The sequence below is a fragment of the Anguilla rostrata genome, chromosome 10 (assembly GCF_018555375.3).
Source record: "Anguilla rostrata isolate EN2019 chromosome 10, ASM1855537v3, whole genome shotgun sequence".
Classification (NCBI taxonomy): domain Eukaryota; kingdom Metazoa; phylum Chordata; class Actinopteri; order Anguilliformes; family Anguillidae; genus Anguilla; species Anguilla rostrata.
The window spans coordinates 4187131-4205881 of record NC_057942.1 but is presented as its reverse complement, the minus strand read 5'-3'; the positions used below and the strand labels follow the sequence as shown (position 1 = coordinate 4205881).

General features: G+C 52.0%; 1 protein-coding gene across 3 annotated transcripts in view; it reads right to left on the bottom strand.

The window, feature by feature from the left end:
* Nucleotides 1-18751, bottom strand: part of LOC135264747 (coronin-1C-A) — a 54799-nt gene that overhangs the window by 10516 nt on the left and 25532 nt on the right. For 2 of the 3 annotated variants that reach the window (XM_064353570.1, XM_064353572.1), the window contains exon 2: nucleotides 13464-13663. In XM_064353570.1, the coding sequence (XP_064209640.1) occupies nucleotides 13464-13663 (200 nt within the window). Of the gene's footprint in view, nucleotides 1-13463; nucleotides 13664-14113; nucleotides 14231-18751 lie in introns of those variants that run through there. The other variant, XM_064353571.1, reaches the window with a different exon arrangement.

Sequence of the window (18751 nt, the reverse complement as noted above, 5' to 3'; positions counted from 1 at the left end):
GTTAACGCCAAAAACGAGGAACAACCCCGTGAAACTCCGAGGTGCGCCAGGGGTCAGGGGCTTCGGCGGAAGCTTCCGGAGGGTCGAGCCTTCCGACATGGAGGATCTGTGCTCGGAGAGGGGGAGGGGGAGGGGGAGGGGGGAGGGAGGGGGGGTTGAATTATTGCCTTGCTGTTGGGGGGGGGGGGCTGGAGGAGAAGGCAGTCCCAGCTTCTGTACACGAGCTGAAATAAACCTGCCATGCCTGCAGTGCAGACTCAAGTGGGGCCTGCAGAGCTGGGCTGCCCAGCACAGTCCAGGCCTGAGGACGGCGTTGTGTGTACAGTGTGTGTGTGTGTGTGTGTGATTTCATAACACACCTACATTACAGGGACCTTCAGGGCAAAGATGGACATTCCCCATTGTACATGTCAGGACTATGAGGAATTTTCTTTTTTTTTGTTTTTAAGTCCACTACAAGGGAACTTTACACTTATTCCTTAAAATTTTTTTAAAGAAAAGTAAAAACAAGTAAAAACACAACTGACCTGTAGAGCAGGTCCTTATATAACCCCTCACACACAGCACCCCAGGCCAGGCGTCAGATGGAATAACCACCAGTCCTTCTCCACTCCTTTGACACGCAAAGCTCTGGGACAAAGGAGGGCCCTTTTCCGCCCAATCAGCTGACTTCCCGATGACATCAGTCCGCTGGAGGCCGGTTCGCGACCTTTGACCGCATGTGAAAGTCAGGTGCCCCTTGGTGGCTTTTCGAGGGGGGGCGGGGATGGGGGAACGAGAAGCCGCGAGGCGGACACACCCACGCCTCTTTTGTTCTGCCGATTCAATTGCCCTCTTCAACGCGCTCTCCGCAGGACGTCACTGGCCATTTAGACGTCACTCTTCAGGGCGCGAGGGTGTTGCTCGTCAAGTTACTCACCGGCCGCAGCTGCACACACGCCGACGCCCGCCTTTTTTTTTTTTCTCGGGTGCATTTTCATCACGACGAGTTTCAGGGTGGAACTGCGTTTTTTATTTTATTTTTTTAAATCGCTATATTCGTACGCTAAATAGCACGTAAACCTCCCCCCCTACACTCCGACTGAGGAAGGCCTTTGCCTTTATCTGATACGGTGGTACAATTTAAAGACCAGCTCACCCGCATAACCTCACGTAGCCCCCCCCCCCCTCCCCCCCCTCCCCCCTCCATCGAGCTGTCACCGACACGGTTGCCTTGGTAACGACTGCAGGGTCTGCCGGGGGAGGGGAGAGGCTCGCCGCTTTGGGCCGTGATGGAGAGAGAGAGCTCCGGCTCCCGGTTTACAGCTGGAGGCGCGTCCTGCTGAGACTGTGGCAGGCCGGTCCCCCGTTAAAACGCCGCCAGGCCAGTCCTAAGTCAAACGTGTCCCCCCCCCAGCCCCCCCACCAATGCGTACGAGCCGTTTGAGAAGGTCCCCGTACAGAACGATGAGGCGGGTGCAATTTTTCCCGAGAAAAGATATAACACAAAGTGGAGATAAGAGCGACAGACGTGTCATGTGCAGAAGTCTGGTTCATCTGAAACGGGGCTCGGCGAACACGGCTCTGGGTTACACCAGCAGACCCCCCCCCCGGGCTCATTCCAATCGCTTGTTTTATCCGTCCTCCTCTCCTCGGTCCTCCTCTGACCCAGAAATCGATCGATCGAGGTCCACCATCTTTAAGGACGTGCCAACCCGTCAAAGGCTCCCTGGGAGGGGCGAGGAGGCTCCCGAAGGATGCTTGAGCAAGGACACACGGGAGCAAGCATTTTTGTTCGGGAAGCGTGACACGCGAACGATCGACCCGTAGATCCACCTCTCCCCATCTGCAACTGACGCAGCTCCTAAACTGATGCAGGGCTGCAGGAGGACGATCCATTTGCCAAATCGATTACTCTGTTCCCTCTCGTCCTTTCCTTGCGTCCTCCGTTGGGTGGAGCTAAGGAGCGGGTGAAAGGCCGCAAGGCGTGAAAACAACCTATTGGAACGAGCGCACCCCCCCCCCCCCGCCCCCCCCAGAACCAGAGCCGCAGGCCCCCGGGGATCTGCAGCACCGACCCTCGTCACCCCCGTGCGAAGCGTAAATAACACACACTGCACAAAATCCCGCAAAGGGACAAAGGTTCGGGTCACAGGGAGGCCGCGGTCGTCTCTGAAAACCCAAAAAAAAAAAGGTCAAAAGTGTCCGGAAAGAGGAACAAGCCGCGGCTCTGTCCCCATCAGCGGGAGCGGCAGCCAGACCGCAAGCCAGGGCTGAAAAAAAAGAACAGGCTTTTTTTGCCGTGTAAAGGCTGCTCGTGTGTCAGAGATCGCCTTTTCGCAAAAGTTTCGCAAATAATTTACCGCTCGCGTCTTTTCGAAAAACACAAAGGACGAGCGGCCCGATCGTGACTGACCGTGAAGGCATCCCATAATTACGCCTTTCATAAGGCCGCGTGACTCACGGGCAGAACGGGACCCCCCGGATTTTTCTGCCGCTGCGAACGCAGTATTTTTTTTTTTTCCTCTTTCGTTTTTAAGCATTTCATTCGTCCGTTTCCCCTAAACGACGTGGACGCGGTTTGCCCTCACACTGGACCCCTTTGTTCAACTTCCTCCGAGAACCGTCGGCAAAAAGGAAATGACTCAAAACATCCAGAGAGTTTTATAAAAAAAAAGAGCGTAAAGTTTCATAAACAAGATACGTCCCGGACGGTTCTTTAAATGACCAACTTCACGGTTGCTTGGCTACCATTATTTGGGGACAGGCTGTTTACGCAGATTTTGTTCTACAATACAGACGGTCACCAAGCCGCTTCAGGCTAACGGGTCGGACGCTATTCACTGAGCATGCTCCCTGAGACCCCATATGAGCACGAGCATCACGCGATACATACTCTCACACACACACACACACACACACACTCACACGCTCACACACACACACACACACACACTCAATGGCAGGGGGCTAGCTGGTACTCTCAGCCCAGCGCTGTCACAGGCGGAATCTCAGTCAGGTTGTCACGCAGGTTACTTCCACTGGGCAGGTAGGGTTACACCATCTACTGTACCTGTGTGTGTGTGTGTGTGTGTGTGTGTGTGTGTGTGTGTGTCTACACGCGTGTGAGAGAGCTAATGGGGCAAAGAAATAAACTTAAAAAAAGGCTGGCACCTGTCCAATAACATGGCCTAGATTCCAGCAGGCTGAGGGTGGCACCTACTTCCTGTTTGGAGGGAGGTGGGCGTGACCCAGGAGGCAGGATGTTGTGGAGCAGGAAAAGCACACGGCCAGGTGCGCCAACCGCGAGACTGAGGGGAGCCCCAGAAACAGCCTCAGGCCCCCCCCCAGAGGAGGGACAGCGCCAGGTTAGCGCCTCTGCCATACGGGTCTCTGAGCCTCACGCTACGGCTAGGCTAACCGACGCCAGGCTAACACACAGAGGTGGTGCAGCCGCCCCACGGCAGGTTTAACGCTGCAGGGTGAACACATACCCAGGAAAAAGTCCTGGAAGGAGGCAGTGGACGGCCCACAGGACAGGATGGAGAGCCGTGCGGTAAATTAATGCTGAATGAGGCCTTTTGGGCGGCAGTTTTTTTTTGGCGGGAAACAGAGCAGAGGCAGCAGGTTGGGGAGCAGGGCTACTGCTGGAGAGAGCAGAGAGTCTGCAGGACAGATGGGTTATACATACACACACACACGTACACGCACACACACACCACACACCACAGGGCTCTTACAGACGATCTGCAGAGGCACCCAAACACACATGCCTACATCTACAGCCCAGCCCAGCCCAGCACAGCCCTCCAGCCCAGAGAAGAGCGTCCCCACAAAACCCACACGGTTACACACACAGGTCCTCAGGGGACGTGTGGTATTCAAGCACGTGCCCTCTTAAAAAAGGGCCTTAAAAAAAAAAGAAAGTATGTGTGTGGGGGTGGGGGTGGGGGCCGTCTGCTGGCCCAACAAGGATCCCGAATCTGTGGTATACCAAGGGTCAAGGGTGAAGGGACGAAGGGTGGGGTGGTGGAAGATGGGGGGGGGGGGGTCCCTGTGGGGCCTGCTGTTCAGGAGAAGGGGGCCGGGGGCCGGGCGGATGTGCGGTGCTCACTGTGCTGGGCTCCTCCACTCTGTCCCACATTCCACACCTGAGAGACAGCCCGCAGTAGCAGGGCTGCGGTGCAGGGGGGTGGGATGGGGGGGGGGGGGGGGTTGGGGGGCAGTGTTGAATTTATCACCTTTTCCAGCTCCAAAGCGCGTAAACTGGCTTCGGCCTTACACAATTAAACTCCAGGGCCGACAATCAAAAGGGGAGCTCCCATCAGGGCAAATGTAATTTGCTAGCTGTGGGTGGGCATTTTGGGATGGGGGGGGGGTTTGGAAAGAGAAAGGCCCCGTGGCAAAGACCCACAATCCTCTCCGTGTGAGTCAAGCCGCCAGAGAACAGAGGCTAGCCAATTACGAGCCTCCGCTTCCACGAACACACGAGCGACAAGCGACAAACTGACGCGACTTTGAAGTCGCCGTGGTGCCAGGCAACCCGCTAACGAGCTAACGAGCTAACGAGCTGCTGCGGGCCGGGCGGGGTCCAGAAAGGAGTGCGCAAATCTGGCTTCCGCTACAGGTTTCGAAAGCACACGTAGACGCACGCACGACAGAGAGAGAGAGAGAGAGAGAGAGAGAGAGAGAGAGAGAGAGAAAGAGAGGGAGGGAGAGAGAGAGAGAGAGGGAGGGAGGAGAGGGAGAGAGGAGAGAGGAGAGAGGGAGAGAGAGAGAGAGAAAGAGAGAGAGAGAGAGGGAGAGAGAGAGAGAGAGAGAGAGGGACATATCGCTCCCATGTCAGCGACGCCCATGAGCAAAACTTGGCACAGTGCGACAACATTCACATCCAGCATACGCTCTTATCCAGAGTGGCTCACAAAAGTAAACCACACACACAAAGGTGCAGGCCCGCCCTGAGAGTGACAAATCACAAATCACACCAGCGGGAGCCATTACACAACCCCAGAAACATAACGTCACACCCCCCCCTCACGGTGCAGCACCCCGGGAGCAAACTTAACTCCAGCCACCAGCCAAATGCTGGGGAATTTTTGTTTTGTTGTTAAGTTTGTCTACTCTACCAGCCACTTTGGCAGGTAACCACCCATCACCTGTAGGTCCTGTTCCAATTCCAAATATCTAGCTGTCTGGCAGAACCGTGGAATTGGATGGGGAATATTGAGAGGCACCAGCCACAGTGGGCAGTGGGCCAAAAAGTCAGTTTCCTGCCCTGGCTACACCAGAGCAACTGTGTCTGGTGACGAGGGTCTGATCCCGCCCCCTTAAGCCCCGCCTCCTGATCCTGAAGCTTCCCTCCCTACAGCGAGGGAACCCCATCGTCACCACCTCCCCCCCCCCAGCTCTTCCCAAATCCTCTTCCGGGCCCCGCTTCTTCCCAACAGGGAATTCCCAACAGTCGCTGCGCTAGACACAACTCACTGATGAGGGGAGACAAACTTCACAAAGCTTCGCCCGGGGGAGTCATTAGTAACCACAGGAGCCCCCGCCTGCCCTTCCCCTCCTCCTGTCAGCTCCCCCCGGACCCCCCCCGCCCCCCACCAAGCACCGCCGCCCATGCTACCGTACGCTGCTCAGACGGGGTCATTAAAAACAAACGGTCGTTTGCCGTCCAGAGGGGCGTGGCCTAAAGATCCTACTGGGAAACTTCACCGTGATTTTACCTCACATTTAACGATTAGGGACAAAGGCGAGCGTGAGCCGCGCCGCCAGTTAGCGCTGAACGCAAACGCTTACACGCCTGAAAACCACTTCAAAATAAAAGACAAAAAAAAAATAAACAGAACGCTGGGGAAAAATTCCACAGTTAAAGTGCTGTTAGTTTAACAACACTAAAGGCTCCTTCTCCTCCTCAGACCTCTATTCAGAATGTGGGAATGTGGTGGACTTGTTAAAAGGGGGGGTGGGGAGGGGGGCTGGGGGGTGCGGTGGCCAATTGTTTAATACACTATAGCACTTGACTCAAACTGGACTGGATCTTCATATTTTTCCCCTCTCTCCCCTCTGCCACGATCCCAGGATGCACTGGGCAGCAGCCCTGCTCCCGGCCAATGGAGAGGCGGAGAGGAAATGGCTCTGGAAGCCTGACAGGCAGAGAGCTCTCAATGGCCATATATGGTAATATCTGCTGTCAGCGGCAACAGCAGCAGCTCCTGGAATACAGATCGAGAGAGAGGAGTGGTGTGAAGGGAGGGGACAGCACACACACGCACTGCACACTGTACACACACACACACACACACACACACAACACACCACACACACACACTGCACGCTGTACACACACACACACACACCACACACACACACACAGGCTGCACACTGACACACCACACAACACACACACACACTGCGCTACACGCACACACACGCGACACACACACACGACACTCACTGCACCACACATGCAGCTGCATAACACACACAAACACACACACACACACACACACACACACACACACACACACACACACACACACACACACACACACACACACACAACACACAAACACAACACAACACACATGAACCACACAACGCACACACACAGTCCTCGTAGCCCATATCCCAAGGGCAAGAAGGCTCAATATGCGGGGTTTGGACACAAGCAGAAGATTAACCCCAAACAAACGGCTCTGTCCTCTGGTCTGCTCTCATCTCTACTCCGCGAGCCCTGGGGCATTGTGGGAGCTCGCAAGAAAGTCCTGCGAGCGGACAGGCATCTGAGAGTGACTGCGCAGATTCAGCTGCACAAACACGCACAGAGACAGGCTGACTGCGCAGATTCAGCTGCACAAACGCACAGAGACAGGCTGACTGCGCAGATTCAGCTGCACAAACAGGCACAGAGACAGGCTGACTGCGCAGATTCAGCTGCACAAACACGCACAGAGACAGACTGACTGCGCAGATTCAGCTGCACAAACCACAGAGACAGACTGACTGCGCAGATTCAGCTGCACAAACAGGCACAGAGACAGGCTGACTGAGTTCAGCTGCACAAACACGCAAGAACAGACTGACAGATTCAGCTGCACAACCGCAGAACAGCTGACTGCCATGATTCGCTGCACAACGGCACAGAGAGCTGACTGGCTGCAAGCACTGCTCTGAGCAGTTGGCTGGATCAGTGCACAAAGGCACATACTCTGACGCGCAGGTTCCTGCACACGGCACAGAAAGCACTGCGCAGATTCAGCTGCACAAACAGGCACAGAGAAGGCTGACTGGCAGTTCCCTGCAACAGGCGAGACGACTGTGCGCGTTCAGCTGCACAAACACGCACAGAGACAGGCTGACTGCGCAGATTCAGCTGCACAAACAGGCACAGAGACAGACTGACTGCGCAGATTCAGCTGCACAAACACGCACAGAGACAGACTGACTGTACAGAACACGCAAAACAAGCCTGACAGTACAAGGCCTCCGCTGAAGCTGCTCTTTGATTGGCTGAGAGTGTAAGGCCTCTGCTGAAGCTGCTCTTTGATTGGCTGACAGTACAAGGCCTTGGCTGAAGCCGCTCTTTGATTCGGTACAGTAAAGCAGGAGTTGGGGGCCCCAGCTGCACGGGGGTGGGGTCCCGTGAGGGGGGGTGGGGGGGGCCAAACCCCCCGGTGGTTCTGAGCTCTTCATATGTTAATGAGGAAGGGGGTAAATCAGGGCCAGGGAGGGACTGACGGAGCGCCATTAACCCACCACCTGATGCCCTGTCCCGTGTGCCCCTTCTGTCCCGACAGGAGGAGATAATGAGGGGTTTCCCAGCACCCCCCCCCCCCCACCCTCACACACACACCCACAAACCAAAAAAAAGACGAAGAAGAAGAAAAGTGAAAGAGAGAGAGCACACTACGTGCCCCCTGGCTTTCCCCAAACCGGTGACAACGGCTTCGGCAAAACGGGCGTAGCCCAGAGAGACCGGCTCGGCCTCACCCGCGGTTCCAGGAGCTGCTCCTCTCCCCAAACCGCTCGGCGAGGACGGCGTCCCGGTCTCAGAGCTGCACTGCGGAACCCGTTTCCACTCCCACCCAAAAACCGTAAAACCGGGATGTGATTGGTGTAAATCAGCACTCGCTGCTGGGGCAAAAACAAAAAAAAGCCAGAAGAATGGGGTTGAACGACACCGGCCTGCTGCTGAATAGGGAAACTGAATTATCCTCCGGGGGGGGGGGGTTTGTGAAGAAGAGGAGGCTTTAATAAGGCCCAAAGCCCCCAGGGGAGCCCCCACCCTGAGAAGCCAGAGGGACAGGGCCCTGACAAAGGAGCAGGCGGAGTGCTGGGGTGGGGTGGGGGCTGGGGGCAAAGGCAGCTGGGAGCAGAGCAGGGGCAGATGGGGCTGTCGGGGTGGGGGGGGGCGCAGACTGCACACGCCCTGTGGAGAGCGAGGACTGGGTGCAGCAGGGGGTGCGTGGGCGGGGGGGTGGGGGGGGGAATTACACTGAAGAAATGTGATGATGAAATCAGAACAGGAAGTGCTCTAATGTTCGAGAGGGAGGGGGGGGGCGGAGGTGGTCTATTAAAAACCTCCCACCGTGCAAAGATGCCAAAGTGTGCCTGGCCTGCGCAACTTGGCTACGGCCATGGGGGGGGGGGGTAGGGGGGGTCACAACAGGGACGGGGGCCAAGCGGGCATGCTCCAGCACGCTGGCGGGACGCCACAGACTGGTTTCGGTTCCCCCCGTAGGCACCCACGCCAAAATACCGCCGTGTCCACAAAGCAACAATGAGCCGCTTCTCTTACCAAAATCTGGCGGTCGCCAGAGATCAGATAAAAACGTGCACGTCCTCATCCTTAAAAGGCCAGCAGGGTTTGGTTCTGACATAAATCAATTCTGTCAAAGGCTAAGTACACAAACACACACACACACACACACACACACACACACACACACACACACAAACACGCACACACACACACACACACACACACACACACACACACACACACACACACACACACACACACACACACACACACACACACCCACACACACACACACACACACACACACAAACACACACACACACACACACACAGCACCGAAATTTGAGCACTTCCTGCAGTGTTGTGCGCACACACAGTTTCGCGATGGTAACCGAAACTCCAGAAAGGCCTTTAACTTCAACACCTCACTCTTACTTAAGCTAGGGTTAGCATGACGGGACAAAATAACACTAGCGGAGGGGGGTGGGGGGGGGGCGGAGGGGGGGCGCGGGGGACACGCTCCAAAAACAGAACAGGAAGGTTTTCCTCACGTTAGGAGAGCAGAAGACAGGTTTTACATCAGGTCAGGGTCCCGTTTCACGAAGCAGGATTACGGAGTTAGCGGGATAGCCCAACTGCGCAGAGGAAAACCCGGAGCAGCTCCCAAATCCGGAACACGGACTGGAGCAAAGAGAAGGGCTCCGGGTTTTACTCAGCGCAGCTGCCCCAGCTAACTCCCCGAAATCCTGCTTCGTGAAATACTCCCCCTGGTCACTTCTAGCCGAGGAAAAGGACCTGCACCTTTCAAAGGCCCTGTTCATATTCTTTGTTCTATCTGCAGTAAACAGAAAGGAACAGAACTCAATTTTTTTTTTTCGTCTTCCTTTTTTTGAGGCATGTTATTTTTGTAACATACCTCAGCTGACACAGCGGTGTGATTCAGAGAAGGAAAGAAGCCGGTGTCAAACAAGGACACGATAAAGACATACTGAAATATCGCATTGAGCGCATTTAGTCTTATTTTTTATTTTTTGTAGTTTTCTCTTTTTTTTTTTTTTACTATTTATTTGTACAACGTAAAAACATGTAAAGCAGTGAAATAAAAATACAAGCAGCTAGTAAAAAGGAATGTGTAGGTGAGGTGAAAAGTCCAGGGGGGGCGGGGGGGGGCTCATAAAAACCCCACCACGAGTTCAGACGAGTCCAAAACACAAACAAAACAAATTAAATGTACAAACACGAACTCACACGGAACAAAGCTCAAATATAAACTAGAATACACGTGTTGAATGCACCGAATGAAGTTCCAATTGAAATGAAACCGCATTAATGAAAATACAGAACTTAAACAAAAAGGATATATATTTTTTTTTTTTTTTTTTAACGACAAAACAAATATAAGTGACAGTTTGAGCGATGACAGGATTCGCAAGGCGAACGTGACTGAAATACCAGGGGGGGCTCTCTTCGAACGATCTCAAATAACACGCGGGTTCGCGCCTGTCGACACCAGCGGCGCTCCTGTCACGTTAGCACGCCCTTAGCGCATAGCGCTTAGCGCTCGCTGCTCCGAACGCTCTATAATAAGCAGCAGCAGCAGCAGCAGGGGAAACTAGCCGCAGGGCGCTAGCAGCACAGCGCAGGAGAGCTCCTCCTCAAACCGACAGTTTGTACAACGCGAGGTCTAGTACAGACCACTTACGATAAGATCGCTGTCTGGGGCGTTCAGTCAAACGCTCGCCGAGCTCTCAGCGAAGACTGAAGGTCGTGTAAGGTGAATTATAAACGTCATTTACTCTGTATCTCACACTAGGCTCTGCAGCACTCGATCCTTGCATCTGGTCTACTATTAACACTACACCACCCCGGTTTATCTGAATAAAGTTTTCACACGAGACGCTTCCGTCCCTCCCCGTACATCTCAGCATATTATCAGGGGAAACACTGCTACTGTTAGCATTGTAAACCCCGTGTTGTTTGCAGTGAAAAGATTCCCGAGGAACTGCATTTTCTGGAAGGTCAGCGTATAGCGCGCGTGGGAACCATAAACGCCCATATATGGAAACTCCGGCGGTTGGTCTCGTTGCCGCGGACACTGGCGAGTCACATTGGCGGGGGGGGGGGGGGGGGGAGCGTGGAATCTGGCTGGGCGGGAAAACTCAATCGACACGCCGCTCAGACACAACAGAGCCTGCCGACGGGATCAAACGCTGCCAAACTAAAAATAAATAAAATAAATTAAACGAGAAACACCGTATCCTTTGCTCAGCACTTAGTGATATGTAGCAAACTTGAGAATGCCCAGTAAGCCGGTATCACGAGCGTTTTGTGCATCAAACCGGTTTCATGTTTTCGAGAGAGATCCAGACCGCCTCAACCCCGAAACAGGGCCTCAGCCTGTGACTCAGACCTTCGCTCAGTGACTTTGCGCAAAATTTAATTGTGAAAATGTTCCGAGTGACTGACTCGGTTTTTTCGTCAGACGGAAAACAGCCTCCCGCTCGCACAAACAGTCGCAGTGAGGCGTGCCTCCACACGCTGCACCTCTTCAGACCCGCGGGGCGCTCCGGAACAATCCGAGGCTCCCACGTACTCCTGGGACGGTTCGCTCGGTTTCTCCTCTCCCGACACACCCTCGTTTATAAAAAAAAATCCACACAAACAAAAACGGCGTTTCGTCATCCTGCCCGTATCGAATGTCCGACCAACAGGCCCGATTCTCGGCCTACGAATGCCGAAAGAAAAGAAAAGGGCTTTTTATGCTAACCGCGATCGCATGACGTCACCCTGCAACGAGCCCTCAAAAGCCGAGCGGCGCGAACAAAGCTTCAGGATTGTTCTGCTGCGCAACGTTTGACGATCCCGAACAGAGCAGACGACCGGCCTTGAGGATACAACATGGGGGGAGTACCGTTTAACCCCACCAGGGTTTAAAGAGACCCTTTCACGTTAACTTCAGCTGTTTTGGAAGCTACTCTAAAAATCTGATTCTTCAAAAAAGCAACAAAACAAATTTGCTGCTCAAATAGAAATGAACACCACTGATATGGTGCAAGAGATCCGCTGATTGGACAGGATGAGGGATCCACTGATTGGACAGTGTGAGGGATCCACTGATTGGACAGAGCGAGGGATCCACTGATTGGACGGTGTGAGAGATCCACTGATTGGACAGTATGAGGGATCCACTGATTGGACCGTGCAAGGGATCCACTGATTGGACAATGTGAGGAATCTACTGACTGGATCGTGCGAGGGATCACCAGGTACGAGAAGAAACAACACAGCCTTGCCCATGGTGGAGGGGCGTCGCTGGTACAGACGGTAACTCGGGCAGGAGCGGAGAACTCACTCACTCCAAATAAACAAAAAAATAACCAGTACACGCAAAACACAAAAGAGAAAAGAAAAGAGAGAGAGAGAGAGAGCAGCTGCCTCAGCAGTAAACTCAGATGTGGGTGAATTATGGGGTGTCACAGTGCCGGGCGGTTAATTGGGGGTGGGGGCGGTGGGGGGGGGGGGGGGGTTGGAGGGTGTAAGAGCACCAGGGCCAGAGACAGCACAGTGCCTCTGCCCCCGTCCACATCCATACGAGGGGGGCCCCACTACATCTCCCCTTCTCATCTGACCCCCCAAGGGAGAACTCCTGGGAATAGACAACACAGCCGAGACCCCGCCCCCAGCCCCCCCACCCCCACCCCTTTCTCACTCAGCATTCAAACGCAAGGGACTGAAACTCCACCCTCTTCACTTATCATCAGTGCGTACAAATACAGTAAATCGGGAAAGCCACCTCACAATAAAAAAAAATATATATATATAATAAAAATAACTAAAACCGAAGAACCAGCTGAGCACTCCCCTCCATTAGGGAATCCAGGACAGGCCACCACTGGGCAAACCCATCCCAGCCTTCCCGAAACAAGCCACAGGAGACCAGGAAGAACCACACAGCCAATCAAACAAGCCACAGGAGAACAGGGAGAACCACAGAGCCAATCAAACGTGCCACAGGAGACCAGGAAGAACCACACAGCCAATCAAAAAAGCTGCATGAAAACAGGAAGAACCATACAGCCAATCAAACGTGCCACAGGAGAACAGGAAGAACCACAGAGCCAATCAAACATTTCACAGGAGACCAGGAAGAACCACACAGCCAATCAAACGTGCCACAGGAGAACAGGGAGAACCACAGAGCCAATCAAACGTGCCACAGGAGACCAGGAAGAACCACACAGCCAATCAAAAAAGCTGCATGAAAACAGGAAGAACCATACAGCCAATCAAACGTGCCACAGGAGAACAGGGAGAACCACAGAGCCAATCAAACGTGCCACAGGAGACCAGGAAGAACCACACAGCCAATCAAAAAAGCTGCATGAAAACAGGAAGAACCATACAGCCAATCACGCTTAGCTTCACAGGGATGCCCGTCTTCACATGTAGCAGGCTGCTCACCTCTCGAGCAGCAAGTATGAGTCAGTCGCTGCCAGACCGCCCTAACCACACGTACAGTTTATCTCTAGCATGCAAGCAAGTCACACGGTTTCCAAGAATGCTAATAGCCATTAGCTTGTTCTGCAGACACAAAAAAACAACCCACGGGACAGAGAGGAAGAGGTGAACCAGGAACTACCAGAGCAGACGGCCCAGATTTGACATGGGAACACGAGGGGGGTGTTGGGGGGGGGCGCATGGTTTTGGGGAGCGCGCTCACCTTGTGCAGGGGGAGGACCAGGAAGGCCCCGCCGCCGCTGGCCTCGATGATGATGGCGACGAATTTGGGGTTGACGTTGCAGAAGGAGCTGTCCCAGGTGACGCGCGAGACCCTGATGTCATCGTAGCACTGGTCGTTCTTCACCGCCTGCCCGAAGACGTGACGGAACTTGCTCTGTCGCACCACTCGTCTGAACATATCTGGGGGGGGGGGGGGGGGGGGGAAGGGGGGGGGTTAGAAGGGCGAGGCGGGGAATCACTTTATTGCACTTGTACTTCAAAGCTTCCGGTGTTCATGGCGTTGTGGTGTTCATATCCCTTCAAGATTAAACTGTCACGCTATCTTTTTGATGATTCGCTGATTTTACTAAATCTGATCCTATAAATGTTTTGACGTGAATGACAAGACGACACGGGATACGGATTATTTATTATTATTATGATCATTACATGTTCTTCATGAAATTGGCACGCTTGTTAACCAAGCAAATAAATTAACACAGTTTGAGATTGATTATTATGCAGGCTACGTTGCGATTTAAGCTTGTGGTAATTCTTGAAAGCGTTTACTTTCTCACGTACTTACGTGAGTTAACGAAATATTACCAAATTAAGAAACTGTAAAAGGTCTCTCACCAAGTATTCACTTACCCATAATGAACAGTCCTGAAAAGCGTGCAATACACGATGTAATCCCACTGCAGACTGCGAGAGCTACTAGGAATACACAGCTTTAAGCAAGCCTTTGCGCGACACAAACGGAACCAGTGGAGACACGCTACGCGCCGCGTCGCTTCGCCGTGCTGCTTACGCGACGCTTACGCTACGCGTGCGGTGGGTGCCCGGCGTAAGTCTACGAGGTCGCCGAGCAGGAAGAACGGGAAATTTGAGTTCCGCTCCACCCTCGCGCACACACACTGCACACAGGAACAAGGCCACGGAAGCAAACGAAGATAATGCAGCAGACGCGGGACAGCAAACTCAACACAACACAACACACTCGCGTACGCAACGCAACACAACCTCCACTGGGTCAAAATGCAGTCATTCTGCTGTCATGCTCATTAATGAATGCATCAACTGTAGCAACCCACTGCAGTGTCCACAGCTCAGATTGTTAGCCCAGGGTTGGCTAGGGAGCTGGACAACAATTAACACCTCATACCCTCAGAAGTGCCAAATTAGGATCGGTGCAATCCATGCTAAATAATACGCAGGTACCAGGTGAGGGGATTTTGTTGAGGACAGTTTCCTGCAAAGGTGGGAAGGCTTTGACGGTTTGAATAAATAAATAAATAAATAAATAAATAAATAAATAAATAAATAAATAAATAAATAAATAAATAAATAAATAAATAAATAAATAAATAAAATTGCCAAAGCCCCAGTTGTAACCTTGTGTTTCTGTTGTTATGGAAACAATGAAGAAAAGCAGCTTAACCTATCGCGCCCCGGGCAGATTGCTGCATTTGATTTGCAAGTGGCTGATTTACAAAAATGATGCGTACAAACAGAGCGGCTCTCTTTAGAAAGAAAAAAAAAAGAGGAGGGAAAAAAAAAAAGGGTGGACGGACCAGAACAGCAGTTCACACAGGTTTCCACACGGGGGGGGGGGGGGAGTCTCCTGAGAACCAGCCCCTCCCACCTGAATGGTTTTGCACTGGGAGACCTGTGTGTGTGTGTGTGTGTGGCAGTTCCACATTCCCCGCCCATGTGCTGAAGCTGTAGGCTTTTTCCAGCAGCTCCCGCATCCTGAACACGTGGAGCGGCCATTAACCGCCAACTCTCCGCTGATCTTCAGCTGATCTCCACACACTCCGCCACTCTCCGCTGATCATCTGCACTGGCTGATCTCCATACACTCTGTCACTCCCTACTGCTCTTCAGCACCGGCTGATCTCCACACACTCCACCACTTCCCACTGATCTTCAGCACCAGCTGATCTCCACACACTCCGCTGCTCTTCAGCACCGGCTGATCTCCATACACTCCTCCACTCTCTGCTGATCTTCAGCTGATCTCCACACACTCCTCCACTCTGCACTGATCTTCAGCACCGGCTGATCTCCACACACTATTCCGTGCAAAAAGAGACCACTGTTGCCAGAAAAAAAAAACCCGCCATCTCCTAGGAGACCACGCCCCCCCCCCCCCACCCCAAAGGATTCTGGGAACTCGTTACAAGCCGGCATCGTAACGATCGGCAGCCGGAAACGCCGCCGCACCGCGATAAAAAAGTTCGGCGTTCGCGTTGTTTTTTTTTTTTTTTTTTAAAAGTCGCGTTTGCGCGCGACGAGCCAAACAAACACTCCTGGGTTAATTAATGGACTGCGAAGGAGAGAATTAGGGACTCCCAGACAAAGCCCATCAGAGCATCCAAAGACCAGCTGTTCGCGCATTGCTAATTACCCCGCGCGCAAAACTCTTCCAGGGAGGGCTTCAGATCCGTTCGACGAGAAAACGAATCCCCCAAACCCCCTGCGGTGAAAAGTGAAAACGACAATCCCGGAAAAAAATCATTTCAGCTCTTGTTCAACTCGACCGGTTTGGCGCAGGAAAACCCCAGAGAGAGAACTCCACGCCCCAAAACGGATTTAAGAAATTTATACAAACGTAGCAAGTTTTTAAGTGAAGCACAGGAGCCAACAGAGGCCCTGATACGAGCGAGGCTAGGCTACGAGCGCAGAGGCTAGGCTACTAGGCCTACATAAAAACCCTTCACGCGCACGGCTAACAAGGCGCGAGTCGTGCTTCCTGTGACACGGGCTCATGCTAACGGGAAGCGCTAACGTGCTAAAAGCTCATTTACAGGCCATTACAGACGAGTTTAACTGCCCCCAATTTATTTTTATTAGTTTTTGCTTTTTTTTTTTGCCAAATCTCACACCGTGCCAAAAATAAAACACCTCGTTTTACTGCTCGATGCTGGTACTGTTTTCTCTGGGGAGGATTTTATTTAATTATTTACTGTCTTTGTAACTCCCCGTCTTGAAAACATTTTTTTCGGCAGCTGCCATTTCTCAACGCAAATTAAAAAATGACCAACTGAAAAAAAAATTAAAAAAGGGCTTTTTTTTTGGTTGTTTTTTTTCGTAGTCACCCGGGCTAAAAACTCACACGCTGTAAAAGTTGGTCCGTGTGGCTGCGGCGGCTGCCTCATAAAACGAGATTTAAAGCCCCTTTTACAGCAGCTCCACTTCAACGCTGCTTAGTCTAAACGCCGCTCGCCCTCCAGCCCGGCTGGGCACGACATCCTCCAATCAAACGCGCCGCCGAGCGTGCTAGCTAGCTGAGGAACCGCTGGCCCTTCGCTGGAGAGGGTCACATCAGTACTACGGAGTAAAAACGGAGTGTAATAAGTACACATAAGCGCATTGACAAAAGCATGATGCAAACATAAGACACACAAAATTAAACATTCATGTGCCCACATTTTATTTCTCGTGTAGGCTGCTATAACTGGTATATAACAGGTAACTATGCCGTTGGCAGTTTGAAAAACACGACCTTTGTTGTTTCATGGAAAACTACTCGCAACTAATTTCAGTGAACAATCAACCTGACGATTACAGACGACAATGAACTGTGAGTTTAATCTCAGAATACAAGAAGGCCGAGCGGGAACTACAGTACACTGCCCAGGCAAACTATAGCTATTCATCTGGAAAGTGATGTTCATAACTCATTATAACCAGAACTTGTTATGGAAACTAGTCAACGGTTTTAAATTTACTTTGAATGTGTTTAGCTTGTTATTTCGAGCAGCGTGCTCGAAAAAAGCATCCTGCATATTCAAATTCTGTTTTTCGAACGTCAAAGGCTCTGGCCCAACATTCAAAACATTACTATGGGTTTTTTCCTGGAGCTCCTGGAGACTGAGGCAAATTTTCAAGGTTCCTACAAAAACGAAGATGACCTAAGCAGGGGGGAAAAAACACAGTGGTTCATTCCAACCCTGGAAAATGGTCATCTCCACCACCACCAATTAAATGGGACAATTTGTTGTCTGACCCAATCAGATCTCAAAAAAAAAAAAAAAAAGCCAACAGAGAGGATTTATTGGGTTGTATCGAGTTACAGAATGCAAAGTTCCACCAGGGAAATAACCCTTAGGCTCAGGGTTAGAAGCCACAATCATGTGGAGAACCTTGTTTGACTCCTAATGAACAGGAAGCCCTCTTCGGCAAGGTGCCAGACAAGCGTTAGTTTACAGTTTGGGTTTTTTTTTTCGAACATTTTTCTAATTCCAGCCCAACGCAGGACTGCATAAGCAACACAGGTCCGAAAACGTTAGTATTGCGGGGAGAACCTTCGACTTTGAAGGTCTTCCAAAATGTATCAAACAAATTCTTATCTTGGTTGCTTGTCTCTTTGTGACACTAAATACCACAGAAATCTGCTGCCAAGGATAATATTCAAAATAAAACCGCGTGTAGATTTGACGCTACAGCTGATGCAATCCGAGTTGTATTAAACCTGCAGGTTAATTAAAATCTGGAGTGTCTAAGGTTGCACGTAAGCTTGGGAGCAGTCAAAACTTGAAATGCAGTATCACTCCTGACCAAATTGTACCAATAAACACAAAGACCATTTTTTATTGTGTTGCGGGTGGGTTTTTTTTTTTTTTTTTTTGAACGATTTCTATAGGCGACTTGAAAAAAAAAAAAAAAACACTTAGGCGACCCACCGGAGACATTTCAATGCGGGACAAACCCCCCTATATCTCTAACGAGGAGCCGTCCCGCCATTACCTCACCCCATCTCCCAAAAGAACCAGGCCTTTCAAGAAGAGAATTTCCACTGTCAAAAGGGGCAGAGACCACAAACGTCCCACGGGGAGAAGAACCTCGGTCGCCACCGCGCACCCGAACCCGCCAAGGTTTTGGATTCCAGCGAGCCTACCCCCATTTCCCACCCACAGCATTACGCCCCAAATTCAGAAGGGACTCAGGGACCTCCTTAATAATGGAGCAGAGCTTTTAATATTTCATATCAGTCGGATGCTTTTTAGAGTGCCCTTTCTCACCACGCCCGTCAGAATCAAATCTCCTACGGCGGCGATCGAGACACCGCGTTTCAGCTTTCTTCGTGGGTCGCCATTTTGTGACGGAGGCAGGCCCTAGGCTTCGCCGGTGGGCGAACTCTGTGCCACGGGGACAAAACGGAGAGGTTTTTAACGGCGTCGTCGCGCTCCGCTCGATTCGCCGCGACTGTCACGACAACACGCGGACGGCCGGGTTTCTGGCATTCCCCGCCGGTCAGCGATTTGTTCGACAAAAACCACCCCC